Source organism: Paramisgurnus dabryanus, chromosome 7 (assembly GCF_030506205.2).
Source record: "Paramisgurnus dabryanus chromosome 7, PD_genome_1.1, whole genome shotgun sequence".
Taxonomy (NCBI): Eukaryota; Metazoa; Chordata; class Actinopteri; order Cypriniformes; family Cobitidae; genus Paramisgurnus; species Paramisgurnus dabryanus.
In genome coordinates, this window is record NC_133343.1 from 31879150 (window position 1) to 31899619 (window position 20470).

General features: G+C 37.3%; 1 protein-coding gene across 2 annotated transcripts in view; it reads left to right on the forward strand.

The window, feature by feature from the left end:
• Positions 1–20470, forward strand: part of cacna2d2a (calcium channel, voltage-dependent, alpha 2/delta subunit 2a) — a 231598-nt gene that overhangs the window by 101950 nt on the left and 109178 nt on the right. For both annotated transcript variants that reach the window (XM_065279542.2, XM_065279543.2), the window contains exon 4: positions 12748–12807. In XM_065279542.2, coding sequence (XP_065135614.2) covers positions 12748–12807 — 60 coding nt within the window. The remainder of the gene's footprint in view (positions 1–12747; positions 12808–20470) is intronic.

Here is a 20470-nt window from a genome sequence, read left to right on the forward strand (position 1 = left end):
GTACCCAATGACCTACTACTTCCAGTTAGATTTTAAAGTTTGCATTCGATGGAGTCACCGAGTCACCCAGCGAAGAAGGAGTGGCGTGTCGTATAAAAAAAAATGTATGAAACAAAGTTTTTCCTTGTAATTAAATTGTTAATGGCTCACTTGTGATGACAACGTTTGTCATGATTTATCAAGATGGTGGATGTAGTATGTCTGAATTTCATTCATACTACACATATTTATACTATATGGAACGTACTGTTTTAACGTTCGATGAGTATGTACTTTATCTAATTCAGGACGTACTGTCACAGTATGCAATTTTCGGCTGGCAATTTTGTGTGCGTACGTGCATGCATATTTAACTTTTTCTCTAAGTTGAGTAATTAAAGTTGAACCCTGAGTTAGCAGCAGGGCCGTGCACAGACCTTTTGAGGGGCATGTGCTGAAACTGAAAAAGGGCACCCCCTCCAAATAAATATCACTTAATAATCATCTTAATAGCTTTATATTTATTCACTATTAATGATTGAAAAAAATCACTATTAATGAATGAAAAATGACATTTTAAGGTTAGCTTGGCATTATACAGTGCAAAGGATATTTGCCCTTGTAAGTTGGCTTTAACAATTTACATCCTGGGTGTTTGTCTGTATTAGGCCTATTTGTAGTCATGTGTTTGTGAAGTGCTCGCTCTTATTTAATTGTAGAATATATTAATTTAAATTTTTTCCTCTGCTTACATACATAAAGTTACATAAAAATATGTTTGAAGAAAAAAAGGTATTCTGTTTGGTTTTATAAGCTAATTTGTATTATTTGGTTAACATGTTTATGCATGTGATTGAGAAGAGGGGGAAATAGGATATTAAAGATCAAAATAGGAGATTATACTATACTATAGCCATACCATCAGCATATTCAACATGTATCTGCCTACCTGGTGCTGAGGACCAGGAACCTTGGTCTTTTGAAGGTGCAAATAACTGCATTACTAAAAAAATATACTAAATACTAAATAGACTTAACTCTATGCAGTTAATTTCAGAATAAAAAGTTATGAACCAAATAATCATACAACTCCCTTGACTAATTCAAGGCATAAGATACATGCATATACAATAAATTATATCCAGATTGCATACTGTAATGAGTGACAGGGCAATATAATGTACATACTTGTATCCTTTACACGTTTTTCGTCTCTATCCAGTTTTCCCAACTGGGCATCTGATGTCTAAAGGTCTTGACACACCGGGACGATTTTCGTGCGCGTTTATCGTCGGCGTTTAACGTGACGTTTTTTTGCTTTCACACCCAGACGATTTTTACTGGCGCTGAGCCGAGTGAGGTGCAAATTCACCCCTGGACGTTAGATGGCGCTTAATACAAAACAGATTTATGCCGGTACACAAGGGGGCGCACCGAAACTTTATGCTTCTGTTCTGACACTCACTTGTCACACAGAAGAAGAAAGCCACACGCTAGTCAATAACAAGTCATATGCTTGCTTTTAACAAAACATGGATATTACTAGTAGCAGCTCGATTTCTAACAGCAGCAACTATACAAAGACTACTTCAACTCACCATCAGGATTCACCATCAGGACTCACCACCAGCTACTTGACAGTATGATCATGTGAAACATGATCTTCTCAGATAAAAGCAAACTGTGCATTCGTGTTATAGTCATTATAATTGCCATTTTGAAAACGGTGTGTTTAAATATCTCCGTGAACTTAAATACATTTGTTAAATCAAATCTATTTGATCAAATAATTCGATTCTATTATCAGCACTCTCCACATAAAATTAACTATTTTGATAGAACACGTTATATCAAAATTAAAGCTCTTTCACAAAATATAAGGTAATGGGTGATCCGATGTGTGTATTTTTGACTACTCTTTTACAAGCACTTTCTCTTGTTAACAATTTTCTCACATTTCCTCCCAAATGTATTGTATTTTGTGATTTGGCTAAAGAAGTAGGTATGTAGTTATAACAATAAGAGGTCAACAATACTGATGTACAAATATATGCATAGTGTCAAAATGGCACGTTATTTACAATTCGTTTTTTAATCAAACATTTATTTTTGTGAATGAACTGCAGTTTGCAATAACAATCAGAGACATGACAGTAAAATCAAATAAAACAGGAGTCAGAAATGTTGGTCCAGAAAAGTCACAATGACTTTAGTGCAACTGAACGGTAGTGCAAATCAACATTTAGAAATTAGACATTTTCAAATGAATTTCTTAAATGTATAATCACTTAAAATACATAAGTAAAATGGTATATAATAAACATTAATTTGTGTGAACAAGAACTGGCAGAACTGTAGAGCAAAAAAGTCACAATGATAGAAGTCTAAGTGAACTGTAGTGCAAATAAACATATGTATGAAATGTACATGTTCAACTGTATTTCTTGAATGTATAAACATAAAAAAAAACTAAATAAAATGGTATATAATAAACATCTATAGGTGTGACCAAAAACTGGCAGAGCGCTCCTTCTGTGCTCCTCTTTCTTCTGTGCACTGCTTTAAATTTTTTCCCTTTAGCATCTTTTAATAAGAGGTACCTCTCCAGAGGTTTGTCTCGGACTGTTTTCTTTTGTTTAGATTGGACCTGGTCACGGCTGGTGCTGGATGATCCTGAAGACGTGCTTGCTGGGGCCTCCTCACTTTTGCTCACATCATTTTTAGCAGAAATATTGCTGTGAACACTGTAAAGATAAATGTAGTTTTCATCAGAATCAATCTTTCACACTGAGGGCCATGCCACGATATCCATGAGGTCAATATTTGATTACAAATGTAATTTAGATTCATGGTATTTCATCTGACTAAACAAACTAGGTTACCTATACACAGAACACAAATTAATCACTGTTCAATGTCAGTGCATTACATATCATAATGTAATGCACCAATATTCATTTTTATTACTTGCACAGTTATAATGTAAATTTGCACTACTGGTCCGTTCAATACACTACTGGACTGTCTATTTCATACTCCCTGTTCATTTACACTGTTGTGAGGAACTCCGACACCTTCATAAACCTCCACAGCCTCGATGCTTCCTTGTGTGTTTACCTGTTCCACGTGCTCCGCAAGACCATTTTGTGCTTGAGCGACACCAAGTCGTGTTTTACTGGAACTTCAGCAGCGCCAGGCACGTGAACAAAAGCGCCAATCTCATTGGTCGGCCAACTTTTAACGCGCCGCGTCAAACCAAAAAAACGTGTCCCACGCGTTTTTCTGAAAATGACGCATTTGCGCCTCGCGCTTTTCGCGTGGGTGTGCGCACTCACATTGGCGCTCGTTCTTGAGTCACGAGGCGTTAAACGTCGACGATAAACGCGCACGAAAAACGTCCCGGTGTGTAAAGACCTTAAGACCTTTCTAATCTGATATGTTTTTGGTGTTAATGTAGGCTAGACATTTACCCGCGCGGGCGCGTCTTCTCGCGTGAGATGTGTTGACTTTAGTTTAACGATTAATACGCGTCATGCAAAAAAAACGGTAAAAACCCGACCGTGCATTCCGTATTGTTGTCACGGGTGCCCTTCACATGGGTGAACACTTGTTTAAAAACTGCTCGCGCTTTGTCAAAAACTCAATTTGGTCGCATTTTGCGCCAGCCCTTGCTGCAGTATGGAGCCCTTAGTGCCCCCTGATTGCCCACTCGACCAATCCCGTCTATGGATAATTCGGCTCTGCTCAAATTTATAAAACATGCGCCGTTATATACATACTAGTGTTTCTTTCGTAATGACACAGCATTGTACTCAGACAACAAGATACTTATTTACCATTGCAAGACGTTCAGCTGCCTCTGACTGCTGTGGAACTTCAGCTCGCTGCACTCAGGGGGCGGAGTTAAGAGATTTGACAGACAGTTTGAGCGGATCCAAAAATATTTAGTTTTTTAATAATTTTATTTGATAAATATATTTGTAAAACACACAGACAGACGTAAATGTTTAACAATAGCATTAATTTATATATTTAAAAAAATAATAAAACACCTCCAAAAAAGGGCACTTCGGAGTGTAAGGACAAAAAGGGCATGTGTTCTGCACAGGTTGAGCCCTATCTGTGCACGTGCCTGGTTAGCAGCAATATTAATGTTTTTCATTTTTACAGCTATGAGGATTGTATATTTCTGGAATGCCTGAAATAAGAGACTGACAGAGAGAGAGAGAGAGAGAGAGAGAGAGAGAGAGAGAGAGAGAGAGAAACAGGGAGGGTGAAGATATGGAGAATGGATTTATCTGCCATTATTTTTCATTTCTAAGCCATTTGTTGTTCCTTTTGATGTCAGTATAATACCAAACGGTCATTTTGAGAAAGTGCCAGTGTTGAAACATTTATAAAATACCACAAACATCTACTGTATAAATGCTATAGATGCAGGGCTCGAAAGTGCAACCAATTTGGCCTTGCCTTGCCTGTAGGATTTTCTGAATAAAATAAAGGTCAAAAACTGAATCTTAAGTCTTAATGCTTTTTAATGCTGTATAGTTTGAATTCATGTAAATAAAGAACTCTTTAGGATGCCACTGTCCTCGTGCGGGTTAACAGGGTTGGGTGCTTGTAAAACTGCGGCTTTAAATGCGATACATTTAAAAATTTGGGTGCACCTAAGAAAAAAAGTTGGGTGCACCAGTGCAGCCAGGGAAACAAGTTAGTCTCGAGCCCTGAGATGTGTACATTATTTAGAAAAAGCGAGAGTGATGCTTGCCTATGCAAAAAGCCACAATTCTGCGTTTGTTGCAGTGGCGTTGCTTTGTTTTAATTTACTTTTAGTCAATTTGCACTTTTATCCAAAGCGACTGTAAATATTATTTATTTATATAATTTATATCGCTAGGGAGTTTTGCATACTGTAAATACTTGCCAACTCCAGAGTCTGTATGATATTTTGGTCTTTTTATATGATTTAATATCTTTATTGCTTATTTTATTATCCACCAGGTGCAAAACATCAGTCTAACTGCGTATAAAAGAGTCACACACATCAAAACAAAAATCATATCAAATCAACATTATTTTTATGTTACTTAACAAATTAAGTTAAACAATTTTAACTTGTTTTTATATCAACTTATCACAAGTCCAAAACTTAAAAAAGTAGGTTGAATTGCAAAACTTGTTTTAACCTCATGCTGCATTTTTCTTTTACAGTGTAGGTTTCAAAGTAATGTCTTAGCAAGCACCGGTAATTGCACCAAATATTGTCTGACACAGAGATGTGAAGGCCTAGTAAGATGGCAAAACAAGAACAAAGATGAAAATAAAAAGAAGGAAACGGAGATAGAAAGTCAAGTTAGAGCAATAAGAGGAAAGCAGAGCGGTTTAAAATAACATGTCAGAGATTGAATTGATGTGACATTTACAGATGAGAGAAAACATTACTGAGGACAAAGATAAAGAGTCATATTAAATTTTTATTCTGAACGTTTTTCACACACTTTTAAAAGTTTTTTGTCTACAGAAAAGCAAACACCACTTTGAATTTTTTTTTTTTTTTTTTTAAACATGATAACGTGTTTTTAAGTTGGCGAGAAATTTGTGAACGAAAGTATCACAATAAAAAATAATGATTGCCTCATGATTTTGGAATTAAGATTTTGAAAATAATGTGTGACTTTTATTGTCATGGCAAGAGCATTTTCTTCTCAAATTCTAATTACAGTAATAAAATAAATCGTTTAAACTACAGTAATATAAGTGTGAGTTTTTTTTTTACTACAAATATACTAAAGGGTGCATGTGGCTCTAAGGCTACGTTCATACTGCAGGGCTTAATGCTCAATTCCGATTTTTTGAAAAAATTAGATTTTTTTGCAAGGCCGTTCACATTTCCAATAAAATGCGACCTTTTGTGGTCTCCTGTGTGAACGTGAAATAACCCAGAAGTGACCCGCATGCGCATAAGAGTACTCCACGGTCAAGGACGTCACTTGTAAGCTAACGTTAAACATGGATGTCAACAACGGTGTAGTCAACAGTGGAGCTCTTTTAGCAATATTAAATTTATTTTCCCAACGGAGCCAGCACAATTACAATCTTCTGTTTTTTATGTAAAATGTAAGGTAACATTTGTTTAATTATTCCTCATATCATTTTAAAGCCACGATCTACAGAACATCACACAAAAAACATTTTGATAACTACACCTAAAAAAAATAAAGGTGATCCTGCCTTGGAAACTCCGGCTACAATTCAGTGTTTTTATATAATTTGGAGATTTAGCGCGTCAAAGCAGTCATGACAAAAAAAACGACAAATGAGAAAAGACAAATAATTTGTGTTTGTTACTGTAAATGATAAAAACTAATCTTTATATACAATTCATTAAACGTTAATTTATAACAAGAAAAACACTGAAATTAATGATTTTATAGACACTTCGCGTTATTATTTAGCATAGAAATACCTGCTTCCTTGCTTTGACTTTGATCATCTCTGTATTCACTTTAGATACAGAAAGACCTGATGATATTATTTATTTCAGGAATCTCTTTGCTATCATTTGAAAGTGAACACACGAAGACAGTCGTGTCAGGCATAAATATAGGTTTGGTGCAGATATTTTCCGTTTCAGCACCGAAATTTAAAGAAACGGCTTACCTGTTTTGTAGTTTAACTTTTGACAAAATAACCAGTTTGTTTTAACTACATTTTAAAAACTTATACCCGTCGAAAAACATCCGTTTTTTAATGTTTAGTTTGATGAACTCCTAAATATGAGACGAAGAGCACCTAGCACGTTCGGCTAAATTGCATGCGCAAGCATGGCCAGCACGCAATAGCGCAACATCGATACAACGAAAAGCAATCCAAAATTTACAGACTTAAATTAGATCAGAATTTACGTTTATTATAAATACAATTTTTTTTTATAAAATAAGGTTAGAAGTAACAAAGTGCAGAACAAATGTGCAAAATGCCTCAAGTGCACGGAAACAAAACACAAGCCAAATAGTTAAATCAGATAACCCAAAGTGATTTATAAATAAAATAAAGAAATTATTAAAAGAACGAAAGTATAGCCAGAATTGCCAGCTTTGTCTTTTAAATGTAGAAACAAAGAGGCAATGGTTTATAAACATAGAAACCTCTTATGGACGTGTCGACCGGTCACAGGGGTTGTTGGATTTATAAACGCATTTTAAAAATATTTATTGAAAGCTGCTACTTCACATATTATTCGCAGCATTATAATAATATGCTATATATTAATATATTTGGAGAACGCTGTTATATGTGAAATCATTTAACGTGTGCACCCATACGGCCAAAATTTAATGATGTGGAGCAGTGTTAGCAACGTCGCCCATGGTTGTTGTTTATCTTATCGTTCTTGCCTACTTCAATGCAGAATTATGACGTTTGTAGCGTATCAGTGACGTACGGGTCGGATCCATGTGGCCTGGCCGTTCAGACGAAGGTCGCATTTCAAAAGATCGGATACGTATCGGATTCAGGACCACATACCCAAGTGGCCTGGGTCACATTTGAAAAGATCGGATCTGTGTCGTTCAGACTGTCATGAAAAGATCAGATACAGGTCGCATAGGGGCAAAAAAATCGGAATTGGGTCGTTTCAGACTGCAGTATGAACGTAGCCTAATTGTCTTGATTTAAGTATGATTTACTTCATGTTTTTGTGATTTGACATGGTCATTTCTTTCCACCCACATAACATGATTCGATTGAATTGTGATATTATTGATCAGCGCAGCCTCAGGCCAAAAGAAAAGCAGTTTCAGAGGAGAAAATTACAACATTTTGATGCATTGTGCACAATAAAACCAGATCATTTAATAAGACTAGACATGAACACAGGGTTAACTTTCATTTCACATCATTACGTATTAACCAAAAGAGAAAATTGCTCTCTTACTGTAAATATTACAGTCAGGCTATGAACAATAAAAGTGTCAGCCGTTTAACCGTGCGTACACGATTTGTGCATGCCTTACTGGTCATCAATCAGCGATCAAATGGTCTTTCACAGCTAAATGTCACCCAATATAACTTGACATTAAAATCCAGTGCCCTCAGGTTAACCGTACCAAGCAAATGTTTTCATGCACACATTTTTGTATTCTTCTGATCGTGTTTTATTAGAATCAATAGTAATATGAACATGTATGACACATACAATTGCTTTGCATTAAACTGAGGTCTCGCTTAATCTGTTTGGAGTACGTAAAACCGTCAGATTTAAGAAGAATTTGAAAAGCATACAGTGGCGTATAAATGTGGCTTATGTCCTCATTCAAGTCTGGTCAATAAGACATAGTGTTTAATATGCTTCGAATTGGCACCCTGGAGTGAAGTGTCATTTGGCATGTGCATTAGTCCTAATGGTGTAGCCATTAAACGCAACTGCCCTTGAATAAGGTTCACCTCTCAAGCGCTCGCTCGGTTATTTCCCAGCATCAGATACATTACTGTTGCAGGACTATTAGATGTTTAAGATGCAGTTCGATTACGGCAATTTGAAAGGTTTTAAATGCTGAAGATAAAATGGATGTAATTGATACTTTTGATAGGTTTTCATTGCCGCTTAGCCCTGGAGCTCCGCCTGAGGTTCAGGTGGAAGTGAGTGGGAGTTTGCGCTTTTAAACCCGGAGACGGGCGCAGGTGTTCGTGGGTTGAGTCTGGATGCATATCAGGTGAATCTCCCCAGGAGAAGAAAGTGTGTGGGAACTTAAATAATCTGAAACCGAAAGCAATATTGGGTATCTGCCATGTGTGAAGATGCTGTAGCTTATCCAAAAAATTACAATTCTGTCCAACCTGTCATGATAAATCTTTATTTTCTTATAAGAGGCACATACTGTACATACTGTCTTCTGAAGTCATAGAAATATTTGTTTGAGGAACTGACTAAAGTGCAAGACATTCACTGCAGGTTTTGTCCTCCTCTGCAAATTTCAAATCTCTTCAACCTTTCAGCAAATTCCCACCGTCCATGTTGTGTTTGCTCGCTTGACATTTGAAAACCTGTGCTGTTTGCCATCATTGCTGCCAGACCTGTGCCTGAAGACACAGCTTTATTGGAATATCCATGAGAGAGCAAAATAAATTTTGATATGAAACATTGGTCAGTCCCTTATGTATTTTTAACTGATCTGAGAGTAATGTGTGAGTAAGAAAGATGCTGGGTTTCTGATTATTACTGTACAGACATAATAGAGGCATGAGCCAATATCTCAGCTATAAATCTCCACCATATGGACTCCCGCTATGGACGGCATCTTGTGTGTACTCCAGAGACTCTCGCTTACTATTTTACTTTTTGGTAAAACTTTTCGAACTGTCTTCCAACTGTCCATTTTTATCCAGAAAAGCACTAATCGATGGTGCTGTCCAAAACTGTCAGGTACTCATTTCTCCTTTATGGGCACAGCAAGAAAGTATCGCATGGGTTGGTTCAAAACAACTTCAGTATTAAGTATTGTGCCTGACAAAGACCTGATGGTCGAGACGTTGCACTATTAAATTTATATTGGAGCAATTTATCAGTATTGCTGTTTTTTTGTGTTTTATTATTCATTGCCCGGCACCTGTACCCCAATTCTGGGTGTTTTTGGATGTGCAGTCTTCTTCGCATGCTTTTAAGTTCAGACCTTTGACATTTTAAAGCTATCAAACGCAACCAGTTAAACACACCATAAATTTTACTCTGCAATGTGTTGGATTGAAATCAAATCCTAGTTTGAATTCAATTCTTCCTAAATATATAGCAAGATCGAGATTAGTGCATGCATTTCATATCATTATGCTTTAAAATTTTATGCAGTGCATCATCTGTTATGTCTGGATAGCGTTCTCGTTTGTAAAAATGTGCATTAAAGCAATATTTTTCAGCAAATAATGCCCACTGGACCTGGGTTGTAAAGCAGTTTTTAAATGTACAAATCTTGAAAAGAAAATTCAAATATTAGTGCATATGTGCACATATGCGTGACGTCACCCATAGGTTTCGTAAGAGCATTGTTGAAGCCCAAAGTGGGCAAAGCCATTGCATCTGGATAGAACATCACCGCACGTCACTTCCAGATAACTGGAAATGGCCGAAGAGGCGAAATGTGGGTGGAGATGAGGTGGCGGGTTGCTGAAGCCACGCCCGCCCAGCTAAACGGTACTCAATCCACCTGTCACTCAAGTGGCTACACCCTTAATTATGCAGAACTTAAAAGCCTAATATAATTCAAATGAATATTACAGTTTTCATGAATGGCAAAATTAGCTATATCGACCAAAACTCTTTTTGTACCAGGCTGTTAACATATTTTTTTCTCCTGTAAAGTTGGCCATTTTAACATGGGGGCTCTATAGGATTGACTACCTTTAGGAGCCTGTTTCCTGCAGTCAGCATTCAAGAGAGAGACTGGAAGGTTGCTACGTGATCGAAACTAACGTATGGTTATACTACAGTACATACTTATAGCATCTTTGCAATTAAATGAATTACTTTATAGGATTTCCCAATGTTGGTGTTTTTACTGTGCTGAATACTGCAGTATATACGTACTTTCTGCAGAGGACAAACTTGCATAGTACTGTATAAGTATGCAAATTGATTTGCTGTATGCAAATCAGTACATGAATGTATATTTCTGCAGCACACCAGAAAGAAATGCTGTCTGAGAAACGTTGACATGCTGAGAAAGGTTTGAAGTGAGATATCACCATTAGTGCAGAGGAGTGGGCTCACACTGTTGAGATGGTGACACATATAATGAATGTATGACATGCTGAGCTGCCCACGTGTTCTGACAACTGTGTCAAGAGAAAACTTATGTTTTGTTAAAAACAACACATAAAGTATTTTTCATGAGATTAGTTGCAATCAAGATGTCGTCCCGTCTAAAGTATTTTTTATTGCAAACCTTTTTGCAGTTTCCCCTTAAAGTAAATAAATAAATGTTGCATGCAGTTTTAGGAAATTTTTTGGAAAAAATGTAAACCTGGCATGTTACTTTTTCGCTTTTTTGGTATTTGCTGGGGCATTTCAAACCCAGTGTTGGGTCAAACAGTGAGAAACTCAGATGCTGAGTTAAATTATCTCAGAAAATTTTTATTTTTGACCCAACCATAAGTTCAAACAACCTAGCATACTCTAGGTTAAATTACAACCCTAACCAAATGCTGTGTTGAAAATAACACAGCATTTTCTTCAGGGTTGCATGTTCCTCAACTGGTAGAGCATTGCATTAGCAACGCAAAGGTCATAGGTTAAATCCCAGGGAACACACATCCTGGGCCCTATCTTGCACCCAGCGCAATTGACTTTGTCAGTGACGCATGTATCATTCGTATTTTGCACCGGCGCACAGCGGGTTTTTCCCTCCACAGACGCACGTCGGCAGACTAGGGAATGAACTTGCACTCCCTGGGCGGTTCAGCACAAAAAAGGAGGCGTGTTCCGGCGCAAACCATCCCTGATGCTATTTTGCAGTTTCAAAAAACAATTGCGCCACTGACCAAAAAAAAAAGTCTAAAGTCAGTGGCGCGTTGCACGTTGTTCATTATGCTATTTTAAGGGCGTATGCTTGACCATAATGTATAGCGTGCACAACGCGCACACACTTTGCATCTAATCTACACAGATGCAACAGTTATTTTGGCAAATCATAAATTGTTACAATAAAAACATGAGATAAGGGGAATCATAGTGGTGAGCATTGTGGTGATAGTTTTTATTTATTTTGTGTGGCTGCGTTAAACTTCTCATGCAAATAACGATTCAAATATTTTCATAAGTTTGTTGTGTGGCTGTATTACGTTTATTTTATGTAAATAATAATTAAAATGTTTTCATAAGAAACCTTAATGTATATGAACTTGATTTGTAAGTGTTCTTTGGGGTTGGACCTTGCTTGCGTTTCTTGGGTCCGATTTCAAAGCCCCCAAATCCTTTCAGCGTTGAGGGTGGACGCAGATCTGTGTAGAGGCAGATTCACCTCCCGTTTCACGGCGTGCCAGATTTATGCTGGCAAGCTTGGGATTCCCCCGTCTCCTGACATCATTGTAGCGCTTGGCGCAACGATGGGGATGTCAGCTGATGAGACAATTGTGGCTATTTCCTCTCACGCCTGTTTAACCGACGCTGATTTGGGCGGGTTTCTCCTATCCCCATACAAAACAACTTCTCTGTCTTTGACTGCTCTTACAAGAACGTCGGTCTCCTCGGCTGTAAACCGCTCCTGGTGTGCGCCTGGTAAATCCGTCATAATAATAACAACCCGCCATGGAACTTGCGCCCTTGCGTTTAAAGGGAATGTTGGATAGCGTTCTGATTGGTTTATTTGACGTTACGCCCAAACCACACCTATGAATAATGAACCTACTTCAGACCAACCCCTTATTGATTTGCACCTGGCGCAAGAGTTATTTCTCCCGCCGGGAAAATAGCAACAGCGCCCAAGATCCGCCCACAAAGTCACTTGCGCATTGCGCTTCGCACTTGCGTTTCAGATCGTTAAAATAGGGCCCCTTGATTAAATGTATTGGTTAAATGCACTGGAAGTCGGTTTAGATAAAAGCGTCTGCCAAATGCAGAAATGTTACTCCTTATGTAAACATTTGTTTCAGAGTTAGGCTAGATTAAATAGTTTTTCCAGTGCTACATGATGCAGTGATTTTATTTATCTCTATTCAACGTAATTCTTGTCCCATTACCCATAATTGCCTTAACCTCAAATCTTTTCTGTCTTTCAGCGGCTGGCCAGAGAGGCTGAAGACATCCAGAGAGAACATTCATGGCAAGATGGAATTAAAGTAAGTCCAATGTCTGAAGCTGTCTGAATATCATGACGACTAAATGAAATGTGCAGGAATTAATGACTTTTGAACAAAACATCTTAAAGTGAGATCTGAGGTTACAATCTCGCTCAACTTAATAATCAGAGTATGAGAACAATGTAAGAATTACTTTCAGTCAGCGCCTGTGGAACAGAAGTAATTACTGCTGCAGAGTTTTTATTAAGTGACCTTTTCAAAAGTAGAAATGTTTGTCATTTGTGTAGGTGTGTGCCGAAAGTTCAAGATATATGTACATTTAAACTCTTTGCATATGATTATAAAAAATGTTTAAGTGTTGTAAAGAATAGATATAGTGGGTTTAAACTTTTTGCATTAATTATGTTGTCCTCATTTTCTAGAAAGCCTTAAAATGTTACTTTTTAGACTTTATACCTTCACGTCTTTAATAAATGTACAGAAGTCTTTAAATTGGGAAAATGCAGCCTTTATAAGGAATATAAATCATATTTTAATTCATTTTCATCATATTTTGAAAAACAAAGAAGCAGTCCCTAATATGTCTGCCATTACCATCCAACACAATCTCAAGGCAAGTCGTGTTAAAGTCACGAAATATTTGATTAATTTATTTGTGTTAATGGACGCGATTTTCCACTTTTTTTGTGCCATTGAGCACGAATGTCTTTTTCGTGTTGCTCAGCACGAATTTCTATAAATAGGGTTTTTTGTGTCCGTGGCATGACTTTCTTTTTCGTGTTTTTTATATTTTGTTTTCTCATAGTTTTTTCATATTTTTAAATAATTGTCGCTTGGGGTTAGATTTCGGGTTTGGGTGTAATTTTATGTATTGGTTTCCCACATGTTTTCCTAGCAATTTTTAAACTATTTTCGCTTGGGGTTAAAGTTGGGGTTTGGGTAAGGATGTCTGGAATGTAACAGAAAGTTGTCCTAACCAAAACCCCAAGCGACAATGGTAACAAAATAGGAGAAAACTATGAGAAAACTCATAGTGCGTAAAATGAAACAAAGAAGAAATTCGTGCCACGGACAAAAAGTTTAAATATTATACAGTTTTTCACTTTTAAGTCATTTTTTAAGTTGATCCAACTTTTACTTTTAACATTTCTCCAAAAAAGTTTAGATTATGTTGTCATGAAAAAAATAAGGTAGGGGCAAGCTCAAGTTTGACATTTGAAACATCAGAAATTCAATTAATTCTGACATTTCTTTACATTTCTTACACTTTTTAATATCAAAGTAACTTCATGAGGTGTCAAACTGGTTTTTGACGTTCAAATCAATCAATGTTTTAATGAATTGACTGCTGTGTAACTTAAATAAATTTTTATTTCTGCATAAAAATAGCAATCGTAAAAAAATTGTAAATTAGTCATACATGAAGATCTGGTTTGAGCCACAGTACCTACCTATGCAATGAAAGCACAGTAATAGTTTCCATAAAAACATAGTATTTATCTAGCATGTGTCTCAAAAAACATATAAATAAATCCTGGTCACCTCTTAAACATTTTTTGTTGGTGAAGTGCTGGGGTTGATGACCTAAAACCTCCATATTGCATGATATGACTGTTTTATATCAAATCTTTTCGATTTAACATGGCAAAAGTCATCTTTAAAAACACAGACACCTCATATAGATATATAGGAGGAAGCACACATGAAGCACACACACTGCTGTTCGATGTTGGCTGTCTCCAGGGAGACTGTGATTTCTGTCATGCTACACTTCCCACAAATGGATTTTTAACCCAGTTGCTCCCGCGGGATATTTGAGAAAAGACTCTAAAACTAATAATTATGAGACCTCCTAACTGAGCGAGCCCATCTCTATTCATGCCTGCTTAGCCACTAAAGTCGATGGGGTGTTCGAGGATGAAGGCTGACGTCCATCATCCTGCATGCAGCAACCCCAGCAGGGCTTCAGTGCATCCATCCACTGATAAAACTTAGATAATATATTATGCATGCATACACAAGTACATGCAGGTACATTTAAATCTTGAAAAAGCGTAGAAACAACTGGGACATGTTTTTTGATGGCTGTTTTTTATCTTCTGATGGTTTTGGTTACTTAAACATTATTGTTACTTTGGTCTTTGTTTTTAGGTTTTTCGCAAAGTTAGAGGCCACATTTAACATGCTCAGTCCATCTCGACTCATTTTTAATTCAAGATTTCGCCTCAGTGCTGTTGGTTATTCTGCTTTTCATTCACTAAGAGTTTAATCTCTCTCTCTTTCTTTCTCTCGCTCTCTTTCTGTCACTCACGCCTCTCTTCCTCCCCTCTCACCTTCCTCTTTCACTATCTCTCTCTCTTCCTCTCGCACCTCCTCTTATCTGTCCTCGCTTCTAATCAGGCGTGAAAACAGTTTGAAAATATCATATTGTTGCAAATACTGCAATTGAATCCTAATGGCATACGGACATTAATAATGTATCGCGAGCTGATTTCATTTGCCTTTATAATTAGGGCAGGTAATGAAGAACTGTAGGGGCCAAACCAATTCACAAACTTCACAGGAGAGTCGATAGAGAGAGGGGAGGGGCTTCAAGGAGAGCATGCTGGGATACAGTTTGTCCTTCAATGAGGTTCTCTCCGTTCGCCGATTCTAGATTTGTTTCTTGGCGTAATTCGATTAGATCTGCATGCTCTTTAGCACATTAGGAACGCAACAGTGAACGAGTCTTTAAGCAACGGGTGAAGGAAATAGAGAGGTTTTTATGTCACACAGATCATGCAAAATAAGAGTGATAAGAGGATGAAAGCATTATGTAAAATCATATTTATATAAATTAACAAATCGGTATTTAAATACTGTTTTTTCCAACACATGGATGGGTCAAATATGATTTTTTTTACATTAATTTAATTAAACCAGTGGTTTGGTTTGTCTATATTTTACTAAACCATGAGATGAAAACAACCCTACAATGCAACTTATTGCAACTTAACAGTACATGTATGCATTTGGCAAACGCTTTTATCCAAAGTGACTTTCGGTGCATCCAAGTTAAAGGATTAGTCAATTTTCAAAAAAAAAAAAAAAAAAAAAAATCCAGATATATTTATTCACCACCATGTCATCCAAAATGTTGATGTCTTTCTTTGTTCAGTCGAGAAGAAATAAAGTTTTTTGAGGAAAACATTCCAGGATTTTTCTCACATTAATGCACTTCAATGGACCCCAACACGTAACGGTTTTAATGCAGTTTAAAATTGCAATTTCAACGGAGTTTCAAAGGACTCTAAACGATCCCAAACAAGGCATAAGGGTCTTATCTATCGAAACGATAGTCATTTTTGACAAGAAAAATATGCACTTTTAAACCACAACTTCTCGTCTATCTCCTGTCCTGTGGTGCGCCAGCGCGACCTCACGCAATACGTCAATCACGTCAAGAGGTCACGAATGACGTATCAAAACTACGCCCTAGTGTTTACAAGTGTGGAGAAAGAGGACCGTTCCGACGTTGTTGTATGTTGAATGATACTAATTAATGTCTTTGTGTCAGTTTATTGTTTAAAATGGTCCACAAATGTGCGTTTCTTATATGTAACACGTGACCTTTTGATGTCATTACACAATTACGTAAGGTCGCGCTGGGGCGTCACAGGACCGGAGATAGACGAGAAGTTGTGGTTTAAAAGTGCATATTTTTTATTTGTCTTGTCAAAAATGACAGAGTTTATTATGAATTAGAGTCCTTTGAAACTGCAATTTTAAACTGCATTAAAACTGTTAAGTGTTGGGGTCCATTAAAGTCCATTAAAATGACATAAAACATCATTTCTTCTCGACTGAACAAAGAAAGACATCAAAATTTTAGATGACATGGTGGTGAATAAATTATCTGGATTTTTTTTAAGAAAATTGACTAATACTTTAAACATTTTATCAGTATGTGTGTTCCCTGGGGTTCAAACTGTCTTTGTAATGCAGTGCTCTACCAACTAAACTAAGAGCTTGTAAATCTTAAGACCAACAAAATAAGAAAAATGCATTCACTAGACATGAGTGTTTGTATATTAGTCAATTATTAAACAACTTTTATTACGTCAACACTTTTTTTGTGTGCTTAAGTGTATTTCCGCAAAAGCATGTTTATGTATGCATGACCAACTGCGCTGCAACACGAACACCTGCCCGTCTGCGTGTGTTTATGAACCTCTTGTTCGGTACCTGCCTCAGTCCATCTGTGCTTTGTGCTAACGGAGGTGACATCATCGGCCCAGATTCCCAGAATACCCGGCTGCTGTTGCCGTAGCGACCGTGGAGGCAGCTCGTACTTCATCGTGCAAGTCAACATTACTTTACCCCAGTGCGCTTCTCCTGATGGCCAGACATCGCGGATGCCATACACACTTAATTATCATGACAGGTGTGATAGATAAGCACACAGCTCATCTGTTCGGAAAGTCCTCGGCATCTGTCCTTTACCTGTCTCCACTGAACGTGTGTGTATTCTCAATGTCATAATGGTGCACGAGCCACTTTACATAAACCGTTTAGAGTGGAGATGTTAATGGCTGCCATTTATTTCTACTATGCAGTACATTTCTATGTGCGGGATCTTAATGTGCTAATAAAAGAGCTATCATAAAATGTATTAACATTAATCAAATTTGCACAAATTATTTAATTAATGCATTGCCTTTAGATGTGTTGTTTTAAACTTGTGTTGGGTAAATATTGACAGCTAGGTTAAAAAAGACCCAATACTGGGTTGTTGTTACCCAGCCATGGGTTGTAATGTATAGTTTAGTTTTTAATAAAAATTAAACGTAATATAATGGATATTTACTTAAAATGAAAACCAGGTAAAACTCGCGGCTGCATCCTTGCCTAGATGCAAGCTACCTACAAGCTACCTACAAGCTACCTACAAGACCAAAGTCCACTGTCTCCAATTCTTGAAGCTTTCCCAAAAAAATAAATAGTTGACATGCACACATTTTGATGTGTTGGTAGTTGATGGCCAACTATCTGCCTGAGTCTATTTTAGGGCTGGACAATATGGTAAAAATTTACAAATTAGTGTACTTGACTCGAAAAGACCCGAATCACTTTTTGCCTGAACCTGACGTGCGTAAATCCTTTTTTTTTTTTTTAGAAAGACCCATCCCAAAACAAACACCCCAAAGAATTTGACCCGAGTAGTGGTGGCCAATGACTTCTTTTTTATTTTCGAGGGTGCTCAATGCGAAGTTCGTCACAACATGTATGTAGCCCATTATGTGTGTGGTTCGTCGAGTGATCCTGTGTGCATCACGTGTCACGTCAAAATAGGTGCCTGCTGCAGACGCGTCTCTTTTATCATAAACGGTTTTGATGCGTGTGCAGCAGGCACTTATTTTGACAGTCAGTCACGAGCTGCCACTGGACCCGAGTCCAACCCAGTGGCATTTTTTAAACCCGACTGGACCCAGATGTAAACGGCACCGATATGTGTGCAGTCTGCAGCCCCACATGCAGCAGTCAGACAGAAAGAAACCCTCGTGGCCTCGCAACAAATTTGGCCCACTGCTCCATTTATTTTCATTTGTTATCTGAGGACAACACCAAGGTAACCACTAAAATATGCATTCGAAATTGATTGACAGGTCTGGCTCAACGAAAATTAACACAATTTCATAAACGCTCTCAGTAAACAGATAAAGGGTTGGGAAAGGACTCGATGCACACATGCAAGATAGTTCTGGTCTTTTCTGGTCCGTTTGGCAAACACGTATATATTCAAAAATAACCCAAGACCTGTGGCCACTAATATTATACCCGACCTGTTTCCGAGGCACATGTGAAACTTTTAGACCTGAACCCGCTCGGGGTTTTCGGATCTAAGTGGACCCACGAAGACCTCTAACGTGGACCATCGCATTTGAGGTCTACATGGAAGACCCGACTTGGGACACGTACGGGTTCGGGTCTATTTTTAAAAGATCAGCTGGGCCGGGATCCAATCTATTACTCCGAGTACAGGATCTGTTTAACATTGTGGGTAATATCCGAGTCGATCGGACTCTGAGAAAGCACACCCACTTTTTGTAATAATATTATAAATTGACCTCTACCTCGCTTACACACTAAAAATGAAGTGTCAGTCATAAAAACACAACACATTCTGTTATGAATAATTAGGTGAATCGTCTTTTCATTGCATACGAACTCAGTCTCATGAATAAATATGAGACACCGTTGCATCATCACATCACAATCTGTGATGTTGACACGATGTAGATTTTAAACCAGAAGACATGCAAAAATGTTTTAAATTATTATTAAATTTATTAGATGCTACCATTGATGCTTCTGTGATGTGTAACACAACTCCCTTTAAAGCTTGCAAACTTTTAAATGAAAGGCAAATCTTATTAAATGTGAATGGTCATTAATTGCTTGTTTTTATTAATATTTCTGATAGTGTGTTGTTGTGGTTTTATATTTGTTGTGGCTGCTTTGTCTCCATCCATGTACTGAAAGATCTGTTTGTCATGTCTGACTACGGTATCGAGCTCTCCGGGCTCAGGCTGCGTGCGCCGGCCTTTTAAATCCATTTGAATGCAATAGCGTGTGAAATAGTCGTTAAATTCTTTTATTGCGTCTTATTTCTCAAGGTCATTTAAGCCGGCCTCTCTGTCACAATTGCTTTGAGAGTTATTTCTTGGCTGATTAATGCGATTGTCTGGTTTTAACCGGTGCAGTCAGCGCAACGACTACCAAAAGACTACAAGTCCCTCGACTCGGGTTGTATTGTTTGCTGTGTACTGTAATACTGTATTTAACACGGTCGAAAAGAAACTGTTAGGCAGAATAAAGCAGGACTTTGTCAGATTTAGATGTGTAAATCTCTTAAATAACAAGATAAGAGCACACAGTTGCCTGTCAAGCACCATTGGTTTCAACAACGTTAGTCTTGAAATTGAAAGGGTATAATGATTCTCCATTTCATGCACGTTACTTGTGTTTCTCTGGGTTTATTGTAGCTGGCTTCAATTTTACTTTAGTTTTTTAGGGGATTGTCTGTGTAATGATCAGATAACAAAAGAACTCTCTTTTATTTTATTTTGTGATTTATTGTAGGACGTTTATGGTAAATCTGTGTTAACTTGTTCGTGTGCTGACTACTGCAGCACAACTTAAAATAAACGTTTTATCAACTACTGTACACATCAAAGTCAAACCCTAATATATGTATATCACAATAATACCAATCACAACAACTATAATAAGGTTAATAATAATAAACAGATTTAATTTTAATATTTTTGCTAGTTATGTGACTATTTTTTTTTACTTTAAAGAGCACCAATGATCCAAGACAAGACCGATATTATCATAATTCCTCCCGCTTGGACTCACAGCCTGTAACTTAACTCCTGTTAACATTGCAGTGTGAGCGAATCTTTCAAACCACGCAAAAAAAAAACATTGTATTATACCAAATACACAAAATAACGTTGTTTTTAGCATTGAAACATGTGCTCTTTAAGACCACACTGTCATAAAACATAATGCTTGTGTTGTAAAATGCTACTAAAAAGTATAAACTACCCAGTCTCACAAGGTTTCGTGATATAGTCACATAATTTTTTTTTCTTTTTTCATGATATTATCACAAATTTCCGCATTTTTTCGTGATCGTATAACGAATTTTCGTGTG